Source organism: Parambassis ranga, chromosome 2 (assembly GCF_900634625.1).
Source record: "Parambassis ranga chromosome 2, fParRan2.1, whole genome shotgun sequence".
NCBI classification, from domain to species: domain Eukaryota; kingdom Metazoa; phylum Chordata; class Actinopteri; family Ambassidae; genus Parambassis; species Parambassis ranga.
In genome coordinates, this window is record NC_041023.1 from 9,330,050 (window position 1) to 9,354,655 (window position 24,606).

At 41.1% G+C, this 24,606-nt stretch overlaps 3 protein-coding genes and 1 pseudogene across 7 annotated transcripts in view; 3 read left to right on the top strand and 1 right to left on the bottom strand.

Moving 5' to 3' along the window:
- elmo1 (engulfment and cell motility 1 (ced-12 homolog, C. elegans)) overlaps nt 1-4,667 on the top strand; it is a 73,979-nt gene extending 69,312 nt beyond the window's left edge. For all 5 annotated transcript variants that reach the window (XM_028431209.1, XM_028431217.1, XM_028431200.1 and 2 more), the window contains 3 exons: nt 117-199; nt 2,193-2,270; nt 3,175-4,667. In XM_028431209.1, coding sequence (XP_028287010.1) covers nt 117-199; nt 2,193-2,270; nt 3,175-3,375 — 362 coding nt within the window. In that variant the 3' untranslated portion in view covers nt 3,376-4,667. The remainder of the gene's footprint in view (nt 1-116; nt 200-2,192; nt 2,271-3,174) is intronic.
- A 3,743-nt stretch (nt 4,668-8,410) lies between these two features.
- Nucleotides 8,411-16,995, bottom strand: pex1 (peroxisomal biogenesis factor 1). Its single transcript, XM_028400208.1, has 24 exons — nt 16,801-16,995; nt 15,941-16,087; nt 15,724-15,807; nt 15,390-15,504; nt 14,450-15,138; nt 14,256-14,375; nt 14,034-14,154; nt 13,772-13,878; nt 13,538-13,623; nt 13,319-13,451; nt 13,112-13,208; nt 12,861-13,031; nt 12,587-12,741; nt 12,304-12,490; nt 12,027-12,193; nt 11,069-11,203; nt 10,923-10,987; nt 10,659-10,801; nt 10,403-10,506; nt 10,109-10,285; nt 9,504-9,725; nt 8,997-9,191; nt 8,772-8,902; nt 8,411-8,585 (listed from the first exon to the last, which is right to left on the bottom strand). The coding sequence occupies exons 1-24, from the start codon at nt 16,906-16,908 to the stop codon at nt 8,501-8,503; spliced, it is 3,744 nt and encodes a 1,247-aa protein (XP_028256009.1). The 5' UTR covers nt 16,909-16,995; the 3' UTR covers nt 8,411-8,500.
- A 280-nt stretch (nt 16,996-17,275) lies between these two features.
- Nucleotides 17,276-19,146, top strand: rbm48 (RNA binding motif protein 48). The gene is made up of 5 exons (XM_028400209.1): nt 17,276-17,401; nt 17,556-17,746; nt 17,844-17,989; nt 18,268-18,815; nt 18,915-19,146. Exons 1-5 carry the CDS (start codon nt 17,276-17,278, stop codon nt 18,975-18,977), a joined length of 1,074 nt encoding a protein of 357 aa, XP_028256010.1. The 3' UTR covers nt 18,978-19,146.
- Nucleotides 19,147-21,797: 2,651 nt separating this feature from the next.
- Nucleotides 21,798-23,944, top strand: LOC114432198 (tripartite motif-containing protein 16-like; annotated as a pseudogene).
- Nucleotides 23,945-24,606: the final 662 nt, after the last annotated feature.

Genomic DNA, 24,606 nt, shown 5'->3' on the forward strand with positions numbered 1-24,606 from the left:
AGGATTTTAAGTTTTAATCACCCAGATAAACCAGGCACCCATCTGGGATGAGACAGTTGTCACAGGGATGTTGTTGTTGTTGTTGTTGTGTGAATTCACTTCTGTCCTCTCTGCAGTGCCTGTGGCTGATATCAAAGCTGTTATCACCGGCAAAGACTGTCCTCACATGAAGGAGAAAGGAGCCCTGAAGCAAAACAAGGTGTGTGTGTGTGTGTGTGTGTATGTATGTGTGTGTGCATGTCTACACGTGCAAATGCATGAGTGGGTGGGAGGGTGTGTATCCAGGCGAGAGAATGTGCTTCTGTGTGCGTGAGAGTTGCATAACGTGATGTCAGTTACATAATTTATCTTTGGGAAATAACACAATAACTTGCATCTCAGTGCTCGGCACAGACAGAGACGTATCCATCAGCGATGTTGAATAAATGTCTGACTCGTCCTTTAAGTTGCACGCACCAGAAGAGAGATCTAAGCGATGTAGCAACACCTGGGCATGCCCTCCATGGTGCCTTAACCAGGATGAAAGAGCCATCTTGTCTACATCTGTGTACACATCAGCCCTTCCTCTCCCCTTACTTTACCTCTGCAAACCTTCACCCCCACCCACGGGACGCTGATATATTGGAACTTGGATAAATAGCCTTGAAGACAAAGGAGCTCGCCTCCTCCCTGTTTTGTCTCCTTTATTACCTTGTCGATAAGCGCTGGTCTAGGAGAATGACCTGAGGGGGGTCTGTGGGCTGTCTAGCAGGCCCGTCCCAGTCATGTGAATGAGAACATAAGCACATTTCATTACTCACTGTTACAAGGCCAGCCAATGTCACCTCTGCAGGCTTTAGAGCAGAGTGCGTATGTGGGACACTGAGATAGAGGTGGGAGGATAGAAAAGAGCAGCATGTCTGTTCAAAATATTTAAAATAAGATACCACTTTTATCATATTGTTGCGAGCAGCTCTCATATGCATGTTCAGGTGCACTGACCTGGAGAAGCAGTATGTCTGTCATCTGTGCTGCATTTTCCATCGCATTTCTGCAGCTATACACAAATGACCAGAGGATATATGACCAACTGTGGCTGGCTGCATGTTTGCAGTAGATCCTCCGCAGGTGCTGATTTATGCAGCTACATTAACCCCACTTTGAATAAGGCTGTTGTGGGAAAGAGAAAATTAAATTAGCCAGAGTTTCATTTTAAGTGTAGTCATAGCAGACACAGTGCCACAAGGGGAGAGGTGCACTTAATTAGTTCATAAAAAGAATAAAAAATCTTTTTAATTACACCAAATTTACAGCAAAACTGTTTCTGAGGCAATTCATATGAAAAACAAAGTGTATAATGGAATGTGGGGATTACACTGATTTTATTTACAAAAATACAGTTGTAGTTTTTTCTCCATCTATGGTGACTTTTTTTTATCCTCCACATAAAAGTAACCATGTCTGCTACTGCAGCTACATTTGTCCTCTCTAAAATATCTCAACAATTATTGGAGTTAATTAGTTTGAAATTCATTATTTCTGAAGCTGGTTGGTTGGTTGAATTATAATTTCTTCTATGTGATAACCAAGAATGAATTCAAGTCAAACACTTTAATATCAAATTAGATTTCATGGGGACTTCAAAGCAGCCTCACCCAGCTGACAAGAGTTTTTTTTTGTTTTGCCTCAAACTTTCTAATCTGACACAAATCTCTCCACTGAACTATGATTTTGAGCTCCCCCTCACAAAATGCACCTTGGCTGCAGTCCCAGTCTCTGACTCTGGGATTACCTGCTGTACACCACACACTAACCTCATGCAGATTTTAAGCACACAGTAAATGAATTGCGTTCATCAATGTAAACCTGACTTGGGTCCCTGTTGTGTCCTCATACTTCTCTCCAAAGAGAAGACTACAGTGAATTTTGAGGAAGTCTGGCTGATATCATATCAGACATGTTTCCATATTTCGCTCATACCTGATGGGCTGACGGGCAGCTGATGTGACAGACAGTGATAAAGGGGGAGAGGAAGATTGCTCTAGTGTTGTAGCATTGTGGTGTTAACCTCACCTGTTTTTTCTTTGCACCCTCTCTCCTCTTGTCTCTCACCATCCTGCCTCCTCCACCCTTCTGTAACTGGTGCTCTGTCTCTGCTCCTTGTTCCCCTTCTCACATCTCCGTTCCTGTGTTTCGCCCTGTCCTCTCTCCAGGAGGTGTTAGAACTGGCCTTCTCTGTCCTCTATGAGTCGGACGAGTACTTAAACTTTATTGCTCCTGACAAGCATGAGGTAAGCCAACAGTATCCGGCCCTGCAGCTGTTGACAGTGTCAGATAGAATGAACAAGTGTGACTGCACTAAAAGAAAGTTGTTTTTGCACCGCAGGAACTAACAGGCCATTTTATGACAGGTTGTGACCTTTTATGGGGAACTGTCAGGGCAGGAAAAAAGCAGCAGAAGATACTTCTGACCAGCCCTAAAAAATGAAAGGAGAGCTTTAAATTAATTGGATAAACTCACATCGTATAAGCAACAAATGAGCACTTCTACAAACCAGCAATTTAGATTTTAAGAAGCTCCCAGAAGTATCCAGACAACGGGGGTAGATATAATAAGAAAAACTGTGAGAATTCCGGTCTCATCCACTCACACCTGCACATGGAGCACTATCAATAATCACAGAAGCCTATTTGCAGTCAGCTTAGCATGAACTTTACATGAACTTGTAACCTGACATTGACTTGAACCAGTTTACTAGACTCACTGTAGCTTGTCCCAAAAAACTTTCTGCTTATAACTAAGACTTATAATCCCTGGGAGTTTTTGCAAAAAGAAGGAAAGTGTTCTTGTCTCTTCTCCTAGATTTGGGTCAAATATTTCCTATGGTACACAAAGGTCTAACGTTTGAAGACTTCCTCTAAGGATAATTTTTTTATTTGCTTAAATCTTAAAATTGAGCTTTTTTTTAAAGACAGAAGTTTGTATTCAGGACAAGAGAAGAAGAACTTGTCCCTGTTCTATTTCTCCTGAGTACACAAACGTTCCTCCCTTTGCAGTTAGCTGCTTTTATGCCTGTATGTCTGTACAGCAGGTGCTGTCAGCCGCTTCTTTTTGGTTTGGAAACATGTCCTGCTTATCATATATTTTTAATTTCTGAACCGATTGTTGTCATTCTGTCCATCTCCTCTGTGCAGTACTGCGTGTGGACTGACGGTCTAAACGCCCTCCTGGGTAAGGAGATGACCAGTGACTACACCAAATCCGACCTGGACACCCTGCTCTCCATGGAGATGAAGCTTCGCCTCTTGGATCTAGAGAACATCCAGATTCCTGAGGCCCCACCCCCAATTCCCAAAGAACCTAGTAACTATGACTTTGTTTACGACTGTAACTAGACGTACCACGCCCCACCCACACCCCAAGCAAACCTTGCACCTACTGTATTCACTGGACCAATCCCCTTTTTTTCTTATAAACTGGAACAAAAATAAATAAAACCACATAATATAAAAAATGATCTGTGATTGAAAGAGAAAAGATTGAACTATTTCCTCTTGCTTCTTGCTAGACCTTTATAAGAGAGAAAATGGTGCATATTAACATTCAATCGTTGCACTTGAGGGACTCGGGGGGTCAAAGCGAAGTCATCAGGTTGCCATGGAGAAGAGAAACCAGGAAGTGTTTGTCGGTTGTCCTACGTCTTCTTCTTCTTCTTCCTCACTCTCCTCTTGTGTCTGATGTTTCCAGGCATTTGCTTCTTCTTCTTCTTCTTGGCCACGACACTTGCTGTCATTTTGCTTCAAGGATTGTTGTAAACGAAAAAATGATTAGAAATTCCATTTGATTCAGCTACCTTGTTGTCTTTTGTTTTGTTTATTATTTTTTCTCAGGGCTTTTGTGGAGGGAGGGATGATGGATAAAGGGAACAGGACAGTGTTTTTTTGTTGTTGTTGTTGTTGTTAAAGAGGGGTTGGAGTTTTGTTTTGTCAACTTCCCAGTAGTATTTCCTGTCACATTCCCGCTCAGAGTATTTGTGGCAGCTACAGAGGCTGAATTACATTTTTAAGATAAATGAAATAGACTCTCCTTATCTACTCTGTCCTGCTTCACATATACTGAAGACTGTTAGAATAAGTTGATCCTCAAAATCCAGGCACTGTACTGCGGCAAAATGCCTCTCTGAATATTAACATTATTATCCCACCGCTGCTTATTGCTTCTTGTGTACACCTACACAGTGACATTGCCAATAACTGTAAAAGCACCACCACATTCACACTCTCGTCTCTCCTTCATTTGAGTCTCTCTCATTGTAAAGACTGCTGTACACGACATTCCTAAGCAATATTTTAGCTTGTTTTTTGCTTATCATGTGTAAAATGATCATGATTTAGTGATTTTTAAAATTGTGAAACTGCCAGGTAGTTGGTATTTCAAAGTGTAAGTTAGTATTTGGTCAAAGGAAGTTGACTTTTTCATGTGTGTGTGTGTTCAGGACTATTATGGCCACAAAATTGAGAGTTTCTGTATTTTTTTAATTTAAAAATAGATCATGGTTGTTATTTCTGGTATGATTTATATATTTTCCCCTTCCTATTTAATGCCTTCAGATGTTTTTTTTTCCTCTTTAGGATTTTTTTCAAAGCCCCTCAAATCTGCTGTTTACATTAAAGATTTAAGAACCGTATCTGTAAGGCCTCGTCATTCACATGTCACAAATACTTGATGCTACAAGAATTCAAAATTAAATCGCACTTTTTCCCAGAAGCAATTGGGACCAGCAGGGATGCTGGACGTAGGAGCGCTAAGGATGCAACAGCACCCCCTCAGGGTAGTGGCAGTAATTGCATGAAAAAAATTCAAAAACAAAAACTATATGTATTCATTTATTAATGGCCTGTATGTGTGTGTGTCCTAGGTTTTGGTGGCTGAGGTTTTCCATTACATGTCTGGCTGTATCACAGGGTATATACCCCCCCCCCCCCCCCCCCCCACACACACACACATACACATGTCTTCTCAGTGTGTGACACCATTTCCTGCTTAACAGCTCTATCCTCTACCCACTGAGCATCGTCTTCAGGGGACTCACTAATGGACGCTGATGCCCCGTTGCCCATTAGAAAAGCACCAAACTGCATCTGTTTCACTCTCTCTTGGGCAAAGAAGCAAACAGTCCCTCTTGCCTTACCACCCAGTCTTTGATTCAGTCACCCCATCTCCCACTCACACACAGCATTCAGCTATTTGAACAGTCACACTTTAATGGTTCCATTCCTGGGAGGGGAAGCCATGGTGTGCTGTGGGCCAAGCAGAGCCAGTCTGCAGAGTGTATTACTCACCGGAGCTGACGACATCTGTTAGAAAGCAGAAATAACAAAAACAACAGAGGGGAACAAAGAGAAAGAAAAAGCAGCCAGAAGATGAAATTTGTCCAGATGAGAGACACTAAATATAATTTAAGATTCAGCTTTAAACCCAGTTAATATACAGCTGTGATGAGGAGGGCATCAGACATGTGTTCTGGAGGTTTGTCTTTGGAAGTTTAATGCTGTAATAATAAATGATTATTGTTAGTATTGTGTTTCTTACATTGCATGATTTATGTGTGTATGTGTATGTGTGTGTGTGGTTCCACTCGCTTGTAAACGGAGAGGAGAGCACTTGGCTGGCCTCATTACAAGTTCTCTGGGACTTCATGCAGAGTGTGTGACAGCAGCCTGAGGGCTGCAGCCAGCAGGGTGCAGCTCCTCTGCTCATCCAGCAGGACACACTAATCAAATCAGATTAAGGCTGGAACTGATTACATGAGCACACAAACTTCCACAGCAGGCTCTTGGATGAGTTGGCATCCACACTCGCCCGCCTTTCTGCACTTGTTAGCATCCACTGGATGAAGTTTAAGTGTTGGTCCAGGCAAACACACAAAGGAAATAGTTCCACTTGGAACTATTAACAGAGAGTCTGCAGATCATCCCATCCATAGTGGAGTGGTAACACGTGTTATTGGTTCTGTTTCCATTGTAGTGTCAGACTCAAGGTGGGGAAGCTGGTCACCTCTAGAAGTGTTATTATTGAATGTGCTGAAACAATTCAGTCTTTCCCTATGGGTGTTATTGACAACATATTGTGTTACTCAAGTAAATCACAAAGTTAGCGGGGCCAAAATAGCAGCGGAGAAAAAAATTGTGTGAGAGCAGCTCTGAGTTTTCCTGTTTATCTTTTGTATCGACTTGTTTTCTCAGCTTGTTCACTGCAAGTCTCTCATTACCAAAGACATTTGTCCACTGTGGAGCCACCAGAGGCTGCATAGAGGAGCTCTGCTACACTGATGCTATCGATGGCTGGGAGGGCAGATCCATATACCTCATGGATTGATATTCACCTGACCTGCAGGGCCTCAAGCTCGAGCCGAGGAAACAGTGCTGAATCCTGCAGTTTCGTGACTAAATGTAAATTGGCACCTTGAGGGGCTGAATCTGAATACAGTTATTGATAAATAGCTCTTCTTATAATCCCAAAAGATAAAATAGATGTTTGATTTACTTCATCTAAATGAACTACAAAAGACAGCATTAGCTGGTATGTGTGTTGCAATGCTACACCATTGCGAAAAAGTTGCTGTAACAATTTACGGTACTTCCACGTATCTACGATCTATTATTTTACCTTACCACAATCACTTCTTGTTCTATTTTCCTCCTTTTTCATGTCCCTTCAGCTGCAGCAGCTGTGCCGCTGGCATGGGATTATCAGGGCAAAATGAGTGCATTAACCCAGACAAAGATCATTCCAGTGAAGTGTGAAACTGTGATTTAGATAAATGGATAAACCTCTGAAATTGATTTCCCACATTCACCCCAGCAGTTGCTTAATCTCAGCAATTATTCTGAAAATCTGATCTTCAGTGTTGGTGGTGCAGCGATTGAAAATCTTGCTAATGCTAATGCATGTCTAATAGGCTGAAAGAGGTGTTGTCTGCTAAGATGCATTCACTCTGTATCACTGGAAGGTTCGTGTCATTTTATAATCATCTGATTGGTCTTCTAGGTTCTAAAGCTGACATAACTGAAAGACAATGGTGTCTATAAACAGCCTTTATCATATTCCTGGGTGCCAGGAAACACACCTGACAGAGAACAGAGCTGAAATGGTCCCACAGTCACCTGTCAAACAAAACACTCATTTCTTTACATATACATTTTAGTTAAACCCCATCACAGGGTCTCGTTTTGCTGATTCTTCTTTACATAACTCTCCAAACCACCTTTATCCTTTTTGTTTCATCACAATTGTTTGTTCTATTTTAGTGGGTCTCAGTAAGTGAACATGCCACTCAGGAACCCTGCTCTCCTTTGATCCAGTTCTAAATTTAGTGGAGCTTCTTGTGTTGTAAAATATCTATTGTACACACACATATATAGGCTATATGTAGAAGATAGAAATGAAGCTGTAGATTGATTCTTTTTCACTTTTGCACTGATAAAGTGTGTCCTTTATCGTCTTATTACAGGTGTGAGGGACATTTATTAAGGGGGAAGAGACTCCCACTGGGCAATCTTTCTTCATGCTGCATTGTGTGGGATTGACAGAAGATGAAGGCGAGCCAAAACCAGCCCTGTGAGTCTATATTTACCACTGCAGAACCTGCCAGTGCGTGTGTGTGGAGGACGACAGCGGGCATATCGCCTCAACAGGAAAATATTAAGACGGCTCACTGCAACAGCCAAGGAACAGGCTGAATATGTCAGGTTAGACTCTCAGCTATTAAAGATGCCCTGAGACTCTTCAGTCAAGAATTATTGAGAGACAGAAAGTATTCAAATGTTAAAATCAGAAAGAAAAGGAAGGTCAACAGCAGAACTGGGTTAGCAGAAATTAAAAAGCTGTATGTGGTGTGCCCCCTTTGATGTAGTACTACAAAGGCTCCAGATATCCAAATCTCTGAGTAGTATGTGTGAGTGTACTGGTACTTTTGATCATTATGCATTTCATGCTTTATAAACCTAATTCATGTGAAGTTAAAAAAGGTACAGTTCTATAAAAGGGGTTAACATCGCTAAAAAAGTTACGTTAGTTAGTAAGTTAGGTTTTTAAACTGGGTGAAGCTGCATCAGCGTTGAGCTCCAGTGTCTTCCCCCTTAAGGTACAAAAGAGTGTTTGCACCCTCTCATGATCAATTTCCATTTTACAGCTTTGTTAGTATCACTGGATTTGTTTAGCAACTTTATGCAACTACTTTAGATTGATTCATGTATTACGTTTCATTGACCAATTGGGAGACCAATTGACTCCCATTCAAAAAACACTAACTTCCATTTAAAAAAAGCTAATAAAATAGTAAGGGCAACAGGTTTTGATAGATTTCAGTTTTAATTAAATTGTTACAGTCATTATACATCTGCACATTTACAATTGTTCTCATAACCAAGTATGTAGAAAACATTTAGGCAATAATTTACACTGATTGCAAAACTCCCAAGAAAAAAAAATTAAGGGTGTTAATTCGTGTATATTTGGTCAAGCTAAAGTCACACGTTGTCCAGGTTTAAATGTGGCAGAATTAAGAGATTTTCTGTCTCCTGAACCCCCAAAGCCTTCATATCTGCAAAAACCAAACAAGGGAAGATGTATATGAAAACACTGTTCTGTTCTGTCAGTTCACAAAACACAGAACAAAATAATGCAACTTCAAACAGAAATTCAGGATATATTTATATTTGTATACTCTATTAGCCTTTTTGGTGGCTGTTGCCACGTCTATGGTTTAGCCATGCATCTTGATACTTACAGTTTAGTGTACCTATTCCAGTCAGCTTGGCTCAGGGATGGTCTGGTAACAGCTATGGCAGAGTTGATATGTGCCCGGCAAAGCAGCAGGCCTGGCTGGCTGGAGGCTGAATGTACATAGAGACCGTCTTCCTACAGGAGCCATATGTAAAGTAGATAATATTTATTAAAAAAAAAAATAAAATCCTGGGAATTTAGATATTTCCAACACACAGTTGTTTCTTACATGGGCTTTCCTGTAATTGTTCTTGATGTTATTTATTTCTTGTTTTAGGCGCTCCAGCTGTTCTGGACTGAGCTCTTCATACCCACTGTGGAGGGAGGACATGAAAGCAGGAGGGAGTGAGCTGATAGGGTCACGAACTGATCCTCCTGTAAAGTCATGGGCTGTGGAATTGGGTCCAGAGACACACTGGTAGTTCTGTTAAAGGAGGATGATGTGAAAAAAGGACAAAACATACATAAGGAAAGTCTTTTTTTCAAACAATAGGTATATTTCTCTGTAATAAGGTTATGAGAATTTGTAATTATAGCAGAAGTTAGACATTGCAACTTTTTGTACAAGTAAAACGGACTAACACGACACTGTTTGGTGTAATTTGATTGGCTGGTTTTGAAGCTGCTGCTTAAAAATTTTCTCAACATTTTTACTGTAAGCAAAAGACACAATTTTTGTTGACTACAGTTATACCTAAATATAATTTAATGTGTTAACACTAAGAGGACTGATTACCAGTGCAGAAATTGGTGAATTCCCCAGTTCAGACTCGCAAGAACTTCCAAAGTAGAGTCTCCAGATGTTGCCGTGGCGCTGTTCGTCTTCTACTTGAAGCTCACTGGTATCCAGTCCCACAGCCGGCTCATCGTCTCCCACTGAATCATCTGAGCCACTGCTATTGTTCGGAAATATCATGGAGGACAGACTCATGTCACTGTCTGAGCCATAGGTCAACTCCTGAGTGTGACAAATGAACAGAGGGCAAGAGTTTATATGCTGTCACAGTAGTGTTACAATAGCTCAGTTTGAAATGAGTTAACTGTGCCTCAGGTAGCTCTGGCTATTGAGTTATTCAATCACATTATTGTCACTGTGGTGGGAGATAATTTGAATTAAATTCTAAACCGATTATGAATTCACAATTGGAGCGCCTCACACCGAGAAGCATACTAAACATCTCATTTAATTAGCCCTGGGGGACAAAAATAACTGCCTGGTTCTCTCACCAAGATCTATAAATAATATGATAACGAACTGACCAACAGTCCCCCTGCATGTTTTATTTGCCAAGAGCAAACAATAAGCCATTCAGATGTCTTGTGAAAGTAAAATGCACTTACGTGTGGTGTGCTGGTGCCCACACGGTTATGGACAGCCTCCAGTTGTGCATTGTAAAGCAGGGCTTTCAGGTCTGCTCCAGTAAACTGCTCTGTTGCTGCTGCCAACTGCTCCAGGTCAACATCAGCAGCCAATGGGACGCCTGCACACAGAGCCTTCAGGATCTCCACACGAGCCTCCTGGAAACATGAGACAAGAGACAGCAAGTCAAAAGCTTGATGGACTTTTTTGTTTGCTGCAGATGCACTGTGTTTAGATGTATAGTGTAAGGAGTGAATGAGTTTGAATCAACAGACCAGGTCAGGAGGGGGGCAGTGGAGGGACTTGTCCAGTCGTCCGGGTCTCAGGAGGGCAGGGTCAATCAGATCTGGACGACTGGTGGCTGCAAGCACATACACACCTACAACCAGAAGCATGAAGAAAATGTATATAAATTTGATTACATTAAAGCGATATATTTTTATATATATTTGTATGTATAAAGGCCACAAAGATTAAAGTAAATGATGCATACAAGAATGTTCAGTGTAGTATAGTGATGAACGACCTTACCCTGCAGTCCCTCCACTCCATCCAGCTGGGTGAGGAGCTGGTTGACCACACGGTCAGTTACACCTGTGCTGTCATGGCCTCTCCTGGGGGCCAGAGAGTCAAACTCATCAAAGAAGAGGATGCATGGTTTGGCAGCTTGGGCCCTGTAAATCACAGAAAGACTAGTTATGTGAATACCGATTACTATAAATAAAGTTACCCCACAAGTAATAAAAAAGCACCAGTGACCACATGCTGTTAGGATGAGTTTAAATATTCACTAACCTTTGGAAAACATCACGGACTCCCTGCTCACTGGCACCAATGTACTTGCTCAGAAGTTCGGGACCCTACAGAGACATCAAGATGCTGCATTACTAGAGATGCACTTTGCTTTAATATATGAAGACGCGGTTTGAAGCCGAGACTACCTTGATGCTGATGAAGTTCATGCCACTGTCTTTGGCTACAGCTCGTGCAAGCAGAGTCTTCCCTGTGCCGGGGGCTCCATACAGCAGAACTCCTGAGCGATGGCGAATAGGGAGACCAGAGAACAGGACTGGATACTGCAACACAAGATAGATCTACAATAAATTACATAAATAGGTTGGTTGAATTATGTAGTTTGTTATTTGTGGGAGAGGGACTTCCATTTATACTTCAATGTAAAATCAGGTATTCATAGTTGATTGAATCTCCTTACAATACATTATTACTTACTTACATACATAGTACATGTATTTAAGGCATGTATGTAACAGTATTTTCTCCCCCAGGAGCCACAGTTTGGGATTGCAAAAATACAGCAACACAAATGGAGCAACATCAATAATTGAATACTAAGAATAGACCTAATCACTAATCCCCTGACTCATTTTGAATCAACCAGAAATGCCATTTTGAATTGTACATGAAGTAAACAGATAAAAAATAAATACAACTAATTACATTACATTATACTGTAAACCAAATAGTAAATAAATGGGATAAATGAATAAATGGACAAGTGCTATTAACTAAAATAAAAATTAAAAAGTAACCTCACTAGAGTACCATGTAAAATTGATTTTTATTTTTATTTTTTTTTATTTTTTATTTTAGATACTTTAGTAATCCCAGAGGGAAATTGTTTAAGGCTGCTGCCATACAATGACACTGCAGTGTCATACAATGACTAGCAAGGCGCGCCACAGGCTAGGGTGAAGTGTCTTGCCCACAAGACACAACAATGACTTAGGGAGGAGTTGGGATTGAACCACCAACCTTCCGGTTATTGGACAACCCTGCTATACCACTGCTGCCCCAAAACTAAAATTATAACTGGATTTAAGAGTATATTGGGCTGCTTGATAGTAAATAGTTAATAGAAAAAAACATCAGTTAACTGACCTTAGCAGGCAGCAGTACGGTGTCCATTAGCTGTTGTCGAACCTCTGTCAGCCCCCCTACTCTCTCTAGCCCAGCTCCACTTGGTGTATGGAGGTCAACACCCCACAGCGAAGGAGGTGTGAATCCCTTAAAAGCCTGTGCAAAGTCCCTCCATGACAGACACATACCTGAAAGATACAGAACATAATAAACATAACACAAAACATAATAAATATGCATTAGCTTAACTGGTGACAGAAAGCATAAAAATGACTTTTTAGAACTTTAATGTAGTAACCTTGGTCACTGTGTCCTTTGTGTATAATGTTGGCATGGGTAGCCCGCTCCAACAGCAGTGCTAAATCTTGTGGTGTGTATCCCTCTGTCTCCTTAGCAACAAGTCCCAGGTCAAGGGTCTGTATAGTCTCCTCAGAAAGGCATGACTTCCTGAGAATAAGACGGTGCAGGATCTCCACCCTCTGTGACTGCAAGCAATAACACAGACCATGTATTTTTTTTAGTTTTTTTTTCTGTTCTTGTCTTTCACTGTGTGTGTATTTACTATGTGTGTAGGTGCTGACCTGGTCTGGTGGTTGTATGTGTACAAATCCTTGGAGGAAGTGGGAGCCCTGCACCTCAGTGAGGGAAGGTTGAAGGGAGTGCTCACTCTGACTGGTAATGATCACACACACCAAGCTAGAGTGAGCCACCACCTCATCCACGACATCCATCAGACCTGCAGTCACAAACAGACCAAATTAATCAGCATCAAGGCCTGAAATGATTATGATTTCTATATCAAGATGACATGGTGATAGACAATCCCACACGTATTACAAATATTGTAGGACTTACTCTGTGCAATATGCTGTTGCAGCAAAGCCTCTGGGCCATGTTCATGTTCAGGTGAGGTTGATGCCCGTGTCAAATGATCCAAGTCATCTAGCAAAACAACTGAGGGCTGCTTCCACTCTGCCTGTTCAAAAATGTCACGAAAAAGCTGTCTCACAGTTTCTGACCTTTTGCCTGAAACAAAACAAACACATATATAAATGAATTTAGGTTGTTTGATGGACACACTAAACCTGAATGAAGTTTTTCTTTACCTTGTAGCTTTTTGCAGTCCACCACCTCCACATGTGAATCCAGATCTTCTCTGGCCTTCCTGCAAAGGGCTTGGGCTAGAGTGCTCTTCCCACTGCCCTGCAGGAATGCCAACAAAATCAAGGTTATCAATCTTGTAAAATCATAAGTGTGGGGATATCTGTGCTTTGAGCCCAAGTAACTAACTAAAATGTATTATAAACAGACACCTTAGCCCCAGTAATGAGTAGTGCTCCACCCTGGAGTCCCCGTCCAGTGGTGCCAAGCTCCTGTGAGAGTGGACCACCTTGAAGACTATGGGAGATAAACTCAAACCCTGTCCTAGTAAGCCCATCAATACCACTGTGAAAAGACAGGAAAGAATTATTGTGAACATGAAATACATGTCAAAAAACATGTCAACCATACACATAAAATAAAAGACCTACCCAAGAATACTGAGGGAGGGAAGCTCAGGCCTGGGCGTGTTAGCTAGAGCTTTCACAGACGGTGTGGTAACTGGCTGTCTGTCTACCTGAAGGTGACACAGAGTGACAACTGTGAACACCACAGAGACTTCTAAAAAAAGACTGCACTTTCTATGATGAAAAATGTATGGAGCAGTCCATTTTCATGGGGACAGTTTAAGAATATTAGAGGTTACTATACATCCATGTCCATACCTGAATGTCTTCCTTCTGGATAACAGTTGGTGCTAGAAAGAACAGCTGATCTGGAGGATCGCTCTGAGGTTCAGGTTTCAGCACAGTTAAAGCAAACTCCAACTTTGCTGTTAATAAGAAAAACTGGTTAAATTCATATTTTTCATGAATGTATGAATCTAATATTTATGGATATATATCAATACATAGCCATCTACAGATTTACCTGTATATGACTAAATACAGTTTTAAAGTTTGTAACAGACGTGTAATAATTAGTCACCATCAGATCCGTGTAGGATGATGGTGCCAGACCGTGACGTCAGACAGGCTAGAGGTTCATGACTCTGTGTGTGCAGCCAGCCAAGAAAAGCTATCTGGATCTCCTCATCATCTTCCTCAGTCTGAAAATCAGATGGACATAACAGAAAGCACCTTTGAACACATAAAATATTTTTCATCAATTACACCACACACAGTAAATACAGACTACTTCAGTACTCACCAGTGGTTTTAGTGGTTGTAGGCGAATACTAAAGGCTACTTTGATTGCTGATTTCACTTGCTTAATCCTTACTGTTGAATGTGGCAGGATATTCAACTTTTTGGCCAAGGCCTGTGGAATCTGAAATATACAACATGTAATAGTATACTAAGGAGCAAAGGACAAAGTTATCTTGTTAAAAAATGCATACCCACCCATACTTTTCCACTATGGATCTCTCCTTTGCATTGACCTTTCTCCTTGCCTCCAAGTATCTCAGTACCATGGCACACTACCCTAACCACCATGGCTTCCTCTTCTTTTACATGTTCTACTCTCTCTGCAGTTGTGTCAGTTTTAGTAATTCCTACATTCTTCTTTTTTTCCATGGCCTGCTTGGTTCTCTCTCTTGCCTCTTTAGGGGACTCAACTCTGGAGAGCAAGCCATATGTCACTGGTGACAGTCCACCATTTAACATAGTGTTAAAACTGTGGCTCCAAGGAAATAAGTGAATGACACCGGCTGCAACATGACTTATGGTGCAAAGAGAGTCGGGAGTTGAATCGCACACTCTGTAGACAGAGTCAGTGAGAAGGACAGGGATGTCAGGTACAGGTGGTTGTTCTTTGACAGAATCGAAAGAGCCTTTAATCATGTGGCGAAGCAGGCTCTTAAGATCAGCTATGCCACCCCACTGGTGGTTGTGAGGGATAGTGGAGGTCCTTTCTGATGGCCCCGAAGGAGACAAGAAATCAACATTTTGCTCTCTGTCAAAATCCGTATTGCGGCTGGATCTCACTACAGGACCGCTGATGTTGCCAGTTTCAGAACGGATTTTTGGAGATACCACAAGTTCTGTGAACTGCTCCAGGCGACCATATGGTACAGACGGGGAGAGTGAAACTGCAGAGTTAGAAACAAAGTTCAGAACAATGTTTAATGGTTATGACACGGTCATAAAATACATAAAAAAGCAACAGCAGTGACATATCCAATCTAAACTATTTACCCATACAACTATTGAATGCTATATTTTGTTATTCCGTCCTTATTAAGTTCTCAGTTTTGGACAAGGCAATGTCTATTTAACATAATATTTTATAATTACCAGAGACCAGGGGCCAATAGAATGAAATAACTGCAATAACACTGACCTGTTTGGATGTAGATAGCTGTGTGCTCATTAACCCACACTGGAAACACTGCATCTTGGAAAACTACTCTGATCTGATCCAGTAGTTGCTGCTCCAGCACAGAACTGTGAAGCTCCTACGCAAAAACAAATTAATTCAATTAAGAGGCACAGAGAGGCAAGGCCAAGAGGAAGGCACAAAACTGCACAATTGATCATGCTGGGATCTCCCAGAAATGTAGGCTTGTAGAATCATAAGAGAAGATGACAGCCACAGCTATAAACATGATCAAACTAGGCACAGAACAATATACAGCATACACACATGAAAAAAGTTACAGGTTATTGTCACCTACCAGGATCTCCCAGTCATCAGATGATAAAGGCTCCACAAACACTTGATGCAATGATAAGACCTGATGACATGGTCTTAAGAAGCCCTAAGGAAAATCAAGGTCATTCATTATTAACATGCTTACATACCATCTGACAATAACTACAATGTCAAAAGAGTGGTGGTGTCATAAAGATGAAATGGGCTATGTCTGTATAAAAACAGCAAAGCAGGTCAACCTGTTCTCCATCTTTTAGGCCAAGCTTTTCTCCCAGTTGTCGACACAGTTCCACAGTGTGGCTATCCAGACTGGAGGAAGGTCTGCTTTGAGTCCAGCTAAGGAACACCGGAGATCCATGACCCCAAGACAACTCCAAAGCCTGGTTCTAACACAAAAAGTGTTGTGATGACAAACTGCAGTAGAGGCTGGTTAATACCAGCCAAACAAAACCAGAAAAATGCTCAATTATGAAGATGCTAATAGCACACAGCTAAAAAGAATACAATGCAGTGAGTTCATGTTAAGTCATGCTTTTATCAGACACCCTCGCCTTTTACCTAGTCTACGGCTTGTAGCCCTCTGACACCCCCATGTGGCACTAAGAAGGAACTACTAAAAAAAGCACAAGAGAAAATCTAATAGATAAAGCATAAAAGCTAATCCGCCAATACACAATAATAACTAATAGTTGGGGACCAATTGTTTATTTATCCTTCAGTAGATTGATATTTTTCTGACATACATTTTTGATGTACTTGAAGTGCCTCAAATAATATGTTTTGGGGTGATCATACAATGAACTTTGTCGTGTATACATAAAAATGATCTTTGATATTTAATCGTGCGCTAATATTATCCTGACATAATCTAGAGTTTAGATTCACAATGGAAATAATGTATAACGACATCGACAACATGGTTTCAAAACACCAAACAATGACCCTTATTCTATGTAAGAATAAGGCGAGACGTAAGTAACACACAAAAACAAAAGACATGCTCGTAAACATTAAAAGTAAATGTTCTATTCCCCAAACAAAACTTTCACTAACATAAGCTAAATGACTGCTAGGTACATAGTTGGCTAAACTAGCTTACCTCGTTCAGGGAAAGATGCGATATTAACTTCTGGGGGATGTGAAGAAAGCAGTTTTTTGTGTTGTTAAAAACAACACTTACAGGTTGAATTCCCTGGTTACTGAACATATTTTCCACATGTTTTTGTAGCTCGTTAAATGTCTTGCACACTGCTGCGCAGATAAACGTGAAGTCAAATTATAGCCAATCGATGCGCTCTGAGTGCCCAGTCAGAACAAAGTAGTCGATAACTGGCGTAGAAGCCTTTCAGAATAAGACATTTAACTAGGGCTGCAAATCGAGAGCGTTTATTTTAAAAAATACTTAAAATCAGTCTCACCGGGGGAAAAAACACAAATAGACACACGCATGTTTAAAATTACCGACCAGGCCGGGTATATGGCCAGTACTGAAGCCAGCCACCAGGAAACTGTCATGTCCAATGTAGAAGGTGCACTTATTTTGAAATACGCCAGCGGATGTTATTTCCAGAAACATGGCCGCCCCTGTCAACAATTCAGGATGTTGGAGCGTTCCAGGGGTTTACAAACACCACGAACAGCGAACAGTTTGCATTTCTCGACCAAAATACAGGGAGGGAAGAAAGGCTAAAGCGGTCAAGGTGAGAGCAACCTTCTGTTTGTAGCAAGGTGGCTAACGTTTGGGGTACTGAGTAGTGCCACCCGTTATTGGGACGCTTAAAAGGAGCACGTCCATTGTTTTATATAGTTTTACTTTTGAACTAATACGACTACAATGGTTTTGTGTTTTATAAGGTGTACACCATAAATTTAGAGTCCCGTTACGTGATGGTCCAAGGGGTGCCAGCTATCGGCGTGATGACAGAGCTCATCCAGCTCTGCGCCCTGTACGGAACTGTTGAGGAGTACAGGCCTCTGGACGAGTACCCAGCTGAGGAGTTCACGGAAGTCTACCTTGTCAAATTCCAGAAACTCACAAGTGCCAGGTACAGTATGTTTATTATCTGGTTCATTATGCTCCTCTGGCAAATTTGTTTTTAAAAAAAATCCTACTGACTAATTTTGCTTTCAAACTCGTTCCAGGGCAGCAAAACGACGCATGGATGAGAAGAGTTTCTATGGTGGAGTGCTGCATGTGTGCTACGTCCCAGAGTATGAAACAGTAGAAGACACAAGGTTAAAACTGCAGGATCGGAGGAGTTATGTAATAAGAGCAGCTAGGAACAGAGGTATGTTTTTACAGTTTTACACGTATAATCCTGTACTGTGCTGGTCAACATCATTAGAAGAAACAATATTTGTGGTCAGTTTGCCTATTAGAAGCAAAACAGAGCTCTTATAATATTAGGTTTATATTTATTTCATATTTATTATATATATTTATTTAGGTGAATTCACACAAAGTTTTTACACCTTAGTGTTTAAATATTAGTTTCACTCATATTTGTAATGTTGTAAATGTAAACTATTTGATGACTGTTGTCTCTCTTATTACTTTGCTCGAAAGCAAAAGAAATTGAACAGCAAAAGGCAACAAATGAAGAGCCTGCCTCATCAGACACAGCCACAACATCCGACAAGATCATCACCAGGCAAACTTGTGATGATGATAATACCGGAGAGGCATCCAATACCAGCCATTATTCAAGATTTCCTCCACTACCATTGCCACCTCAAGAACATTTCTACAGACATAAAAGCCAACACAGGATTATAGAAACAGAGGACAAAATGGGGACTTTACATAATGCCATTACTAACAGAGAACAAGAGCGAGTGCAGAGTTCCACCTCTAACCTACCCTCATCTAATGGAGAGAAAGGCTCAGAGCTCAGACTGGCATTAAATCAGGCTTCTGTAGGCAGATTTGTCCCAAGGAACACACACTTGGAAAACAGGAAACGCAAAATGGAAGAGGTTGCCGAGCAACTGGAAACAAAATCTGGACAAAATGAGCCTTTGATTGGACCAAAACTACCAGATCCATCAAAACTGGATATGGAAGATGAATCGCTGAACACGACTTTGAACCAGATCAGGAATACAATGAAGCAGGTACCCATGGTGACATTATATATACAAAAAATGTAATTTGCTGTGATCTGATTGCCATTAGACATATCACTTATATCATGTCTTGTCATTTTTTTATAGGTGGCATCAGCTACAGATGTCAAACCAGTGGGGACCAAGTTAAAGCCACGTCGTCGGATATGAACTTTTTGCAAAGATGTTTATTAGCATGATTTTTATTTTGATGTTTTAGATCCTTTTACAAAGGATCTGGAGGATTTAAATTAAACTAGAAAAAGCATTTCCTGAAGAAAATGCAAGTTTGATTGCTGCAGCTGAAGCATCTTTGAATGCTGATGTGAATAATTGCTCTGAATTGCTGGAGAATCTGCAATCTGAATTTAATTTGCTGAAACACGGTTAAGAATTTAGAAAGATGCTCTTATTTTGAAAAGTAGAAAATCTTTGAATATTAGGAAGATATGAAAAAGAAACAACTGAAGACAAGAACAGTATAAAGTCATGACCTTAAAGAATAGCCTGTGAATATACCATATGAAAGGTCTGAGGCTGAAATAATACCATAAGATTATAAGAAGCACAGGCTGTGTGATTTGAATGTGGAAAAGTAGTATACAGCTGAAGGATGTTCAATATGACAGATATAATGCTTAAAATGTGATAAAGACTATAAATATGGCTGCTTTGTATGCCTTCGTGTGTCAGCCTGTCACCATGGTAACAGCCATGTAACCTCAAAAACCACTCCCAACTTTGAGAGCCTGGCGCATGGAAACGATTCGGAATTGGAAAAATTCTGAATACAAGTTTGATAGAGCAGCATCTAATGAGTGTTTTAAGACTAAACTGGAGTCAGTAGCTTGAAATTTGTAGGAGGAGATACATTTGGCAGATGACCCTCGTTGAAGGGCTCTCTTAAAGACTTCATTGTTAAATGGCTTTTTAATTTTTATTATTTTATTATTATAAAAATAATATTTATTATTTTGAAAACAAAACATATTTGAACAAATCCAAATACAATTTTAATAGCCCTTGAAGAGCTGAACAGAATGATGTTTGAATGGTTTCTGTAGCTGAAAGCATGTGGAACTATAAAAAGCATTTCCTGAAGAAAATGCGAGTTTGATTGTTGCAGCTGAAGCCTTGCTTTGAATGCTGATGTGAAGGATTGCTCTGAATTGTGTCTCTCCTCTTTCATACTGTTTAACAGACTGCTTAACAGGAAGGAAGCAGACACAGACATCATCATTAACTGTCAACACGGACTGAGCCTCAGACCTGCAACATGATTGATACCATAGTATCAGTATTCCATGAGAGAATATGAAAGTTTTTGAGTAGGAGTCATTAGATTGTATTGCAATAAAGTTTGGGTGCAACTGAGCATGTGCAGCACACCTCAATGACATCGAATGAAATGCTTTGATCTGTCCTATGATGTCTTTATGATGTCATAAATTAAAGTATACATCTCCACGGTAACAGTGAATCCATTCGAGCAGCAGACAGAATTTTCAGTCTACACGCAACATCAGCATCAACAGAGAGTCTTCGCTCACTAACACACAGACAGAACAACACATCAGCAAGATGAATCTGCAGTCAACACAAGATTTAACACAGAATCTTTGTGGACTAAAAGACACAATACCCTTGGACAGCACTTTTTTGCAAAAAGGTCGCCTTCAGAGAGGTAAGAGCACTTCTTTCTTCAGCTGCAAAACTTGATGTTTCTGAGGACATTTACTTTGCTGACAGGAGGATCTGTTCATTAGTCACACTGTGTAGTTAGTGTGACGCTGACATGTCAGTGTGTTGCTGTGATGAGCAAAAACACTTTCTGCCTCAAACAGGATTTTTATCAGCTGTTCTTCTTTTGTTGCCTGTGTGTGAAATGAACAACTTCTGTAGTTTTCATGGCTGCTGTTGTAATTTTATGATGTGGTTTTATAGTTTTTGTCTTTATGTAGTTTTTGTTGCCACTTGAGTGGATTCTCTCACAAAGAGGAACACATACAGTCTTTACCCTCGGTGTTTATTGTACAGTAAACATTGTTGGTAACAAAAGTTGGCAGCAGTGCATGTTGTCATTGTTGTAAAATAATGATTTTAGATGTGTAACATGATATTGCTGCAAGGCAATCAAACTCTTGTTCTTGGGAGTCAATGAGAGAGCCCTTCAAATCATGCCTTCTGCAAAATGCTACTCCTACAAATTTCAGGCTAGAGAAACCATTCAAAGCTTAAAATACTTCAAATACCTTGGTCAATACTTGTATACAGAATTTGGAAATTCAGCACTGTCTTCAAATGGCAGGTGATTAAAGATGAAGTGGTTTTTGAGGTCTCTTCTGAGTTTAACATTAGTGTGTATTGGGTGGAATGTTGAGAGCCAGAGTGGGCGGAATCTTTAGCAGAGTGGAGAGAGGCTGAGGAGATGTCTAAACAATCAAAACTCGTTAGCTTTCTGACGGTGTGAATCTTAAAACCGAGCACCAAACTGTTTTGCCCGTACAGCCAGGCTGACACACAAGAAGCTTTTCCACATTTCAACGTACTCTGATCTTTCATCGACACACTGAGTTTCTGCTGCCCCATCTGTCTGGATCTACTGAAGGATCCGGTGACTATTCCCTGTGGACACAGCTACTGCACGAACTGTATTCAAAGCTGCTGGAACAGAGATTATGAGGAGAGCATCCACAGCTGCCCTCAGTGCAGGAAGACTTTCACATCAAGGCCTGTCCTGATGAAAAACATCATGTTAGCAGAATTAGTGGAGGAGCTGAAGAAGACTGGACTCCAAGATGCTCCTGCTGATCACTGCTATGCTGGACCTGAAGATGTGGCCTGTGATGTCTGCACCGGAAGAAAACTGAAAGCTAAAAAGTCCTGTTATTCTGTCTGGTTTCTTACTGTGAGAATCACCTGCAGCTTCATTATGATGTGCCTCAGCTGAAGAAACACAAGCTGGTGGAGCCCTCCAGGAACCTGATGAAGATGTTCTGCTGCACTAATCTGAGTCTTCAAATCCTGCAGAGAGTCCAGGACAGAGAGGGAGATGTAAAGCTGCTCCAACAGCAGGTGGAGCCCATCGATTGGTCTGCTAAAAAAACAGTGAAGGACAGTGAGAAGATCTTCACTTAGCTGATCCGTCTGATCCAGAAAAGAAGCTCTGATGTGAAGCAGCAGGTCACATCCCAGCAGGAAACTGAAGTGAGTCGAGTCAAAAAGTGTCAGGAGGAGCTGGAGCAGGAGATCACTGAGCTGAAGAGGAAAGCTGCTGAGCTGGAGCAACTCTCACACACAGAGGACCACATCCACTTTCTACACAACTACCGCTCACTGTCAGCACTCAGTGAGTCTACACACTCATTCAGCATCAACATCCGTCCTCTGAGGTACTTTCAGGTTGTGACAGCAGCTGTGTCAGAGCTCAGAGACAAACTACAGGACACTCTGAGACAAACATGGACAAACGTCTCACAGTCAGTGAAGGAAGTGGATGTTTGACAGAACCAGAGCCACAGACCAGAGCAGGATTCTTACAGTATTCATGTGAACTCACACTGGATCCAAACACAGCATACAGAAACCTGAAACTATCAAAGGGGAACAGAAAAGTAACACCTGTGACACAACCACAGCCTTATTCTGATCATCCAGACAGATTCACTGGGTGGCGTCAGGTCCTGAGCAGAGAGAGTCTGACTGGACGTTGTTACTGGGAGGTAGAGTGGAGAGGAGGAGTTTCTGTAGCAGTCGCATTCAAGAGTATCAGCAGAGCAGGGAGCTGGAAAGAATGTGCATTTGGATACAATGACAAATCTTGGGCATTAGATTGTCACCAAAACATGTACAGATTTTATCACAACAACATCCTCACTAAGGTCTCAGTTCCTCCTTCCTCCAGAGTAGGAGTGTACCTGGATCACAGAGTAGGTATTCTGTCCTTCTACAGAGTCTCTGAAACCATGATAATAAGGACTTTTTAAAGAAAATTTTCTTCTCTTTTCCTGACCTAAATTCGCATCAGCTTATCCTTGGCAGGGACTTCAACTGCTGTATCAATAACTCTCTTAACCGGTCTTCTAACAGGCCTTCTGCTCCATCGAAATCATCTTAAATTAATTAACAGTATGCTGTCTCAGATGCCTGGTGCTTTTTTAATCCTAGCACCAAGCAGTTTTTTCACGAATAGATTTCGTGTGTGTCAATGCGCTGGGCCAAAACAGCTGTAGTTGAATTGTGGGGCTAACTGACCGTCCGTCTTAGGGCCCCTCACCCTCAACTGCACACTCCAGTTGTGTTGTGGTGAAAAATTGCCTTAAAATCTGGAAGCAGTTTAGACGGCGCATTGGGCTACAGGTAACGCCTATTTTGACCCCAGTATATTCGAACCCTTTGTATTCTCTGTCAGTTATTGACAAAGCTCTTTTGATCTGGAAAGACCTAGGGATTGTGTCAATAAAGCAGCTTTACATTGGTGGCACATTTGCCTCTTTCGAGCAATCAACCCAGGCTTTCAACTTGGCAGCCACTCATTTCTTTACGTATTTACAAGTCAGAGATTTTGTTTGGAATTTCTTCCCTGGCTTCCCTGCCTTACCTCCCGCCACTTTCATGGATACTATAGTTGATGTCAACCCAAGTCTCAAAGGTTCCATCTTAGTACTATACAATACTCTTCTCGAAGGTCAGACAACCTCCTCTGATGCTTTGTGCAACACTTGGTCTATGGAGCTTGGTGAGGATATCACTCCAGCGGCCTGGCAGCATGCCCTGAGATGGGTCCACTCATCGTCTGTCTGTGCTGGCCATGGAGTTATACAGTGCAAAGTTATTCACAGAGTTCACTGGTCTAAAAGTAAACTTGCTCAAATCTACCCTGACATTGATCCAAACTGTGATAAATGCCGCCAAGGACCAGCCAATCTTAGTCATATGTTCTGGTCTTGTCCCACCCTCTCTCCTTTCTGGGCAGGTGTTTTTGTTTCCCTCTGAGCCATCACATCTACCGACATTCAACCCACACATTACTTGCCCTGTTCAGGGTTCTACCCATTGGCCTCTCTTTGCCATCATATTTTGCTGAGCTTGTTGCCTTTCTCACACTGGTAGCAAGGCATGCTATCCTGTTGCGGTGAAAAAGCTCTTGCCCACCCTCTAACTCTCAATGGATAAAGGATGCACTTCATTTTATGAGATTGGAGAAAATTAAATATTCCCTTCATTTCTCAGAATGGAAATTCCATAAAATCTGGCAACCCTTCTTAGATTATGTCAGGTCTCTCCAAATAGATATTGACCCTGATGCTTAGATAGTCGAGTCATATTCTCCCCAGCAAACAGTAGCTTGTAGCACATGTGTCTGTTTTTGTTCTGTTTTCTTTTCTTTCTTTTTTCTTTTAATGATTTGATTTGCGTATTTATTGGGGTTTCGGTACATGTATGAGCATGCATGAGTTTTATTGCATATATATATGTATATAATGATTGTGTCAAAAACCCTTTACATCTTATCTCATTGATACTTCTCTGAAAGGGAGGGAAAAAGGTGGGGGGAGTAAACTGTCTGTTTGTCAGTACCATGTTTTGTACATTGAATCTCTGTATCAACCTCACTTCGTACATAAGGTGTAGTATACTGTATATCTGTAATGATTAAAATCCCATAAATAAAAAAAAGAACATGAAGAAATAACGTTTCACAGATGCCATTAGAACCACAGAGGCAGAATATGTTCAGTTTCAGTTTTAGTGTCTTTCACAATCAGAATTGTTTTTAAGGCGCTTTACAGTGAGCCTG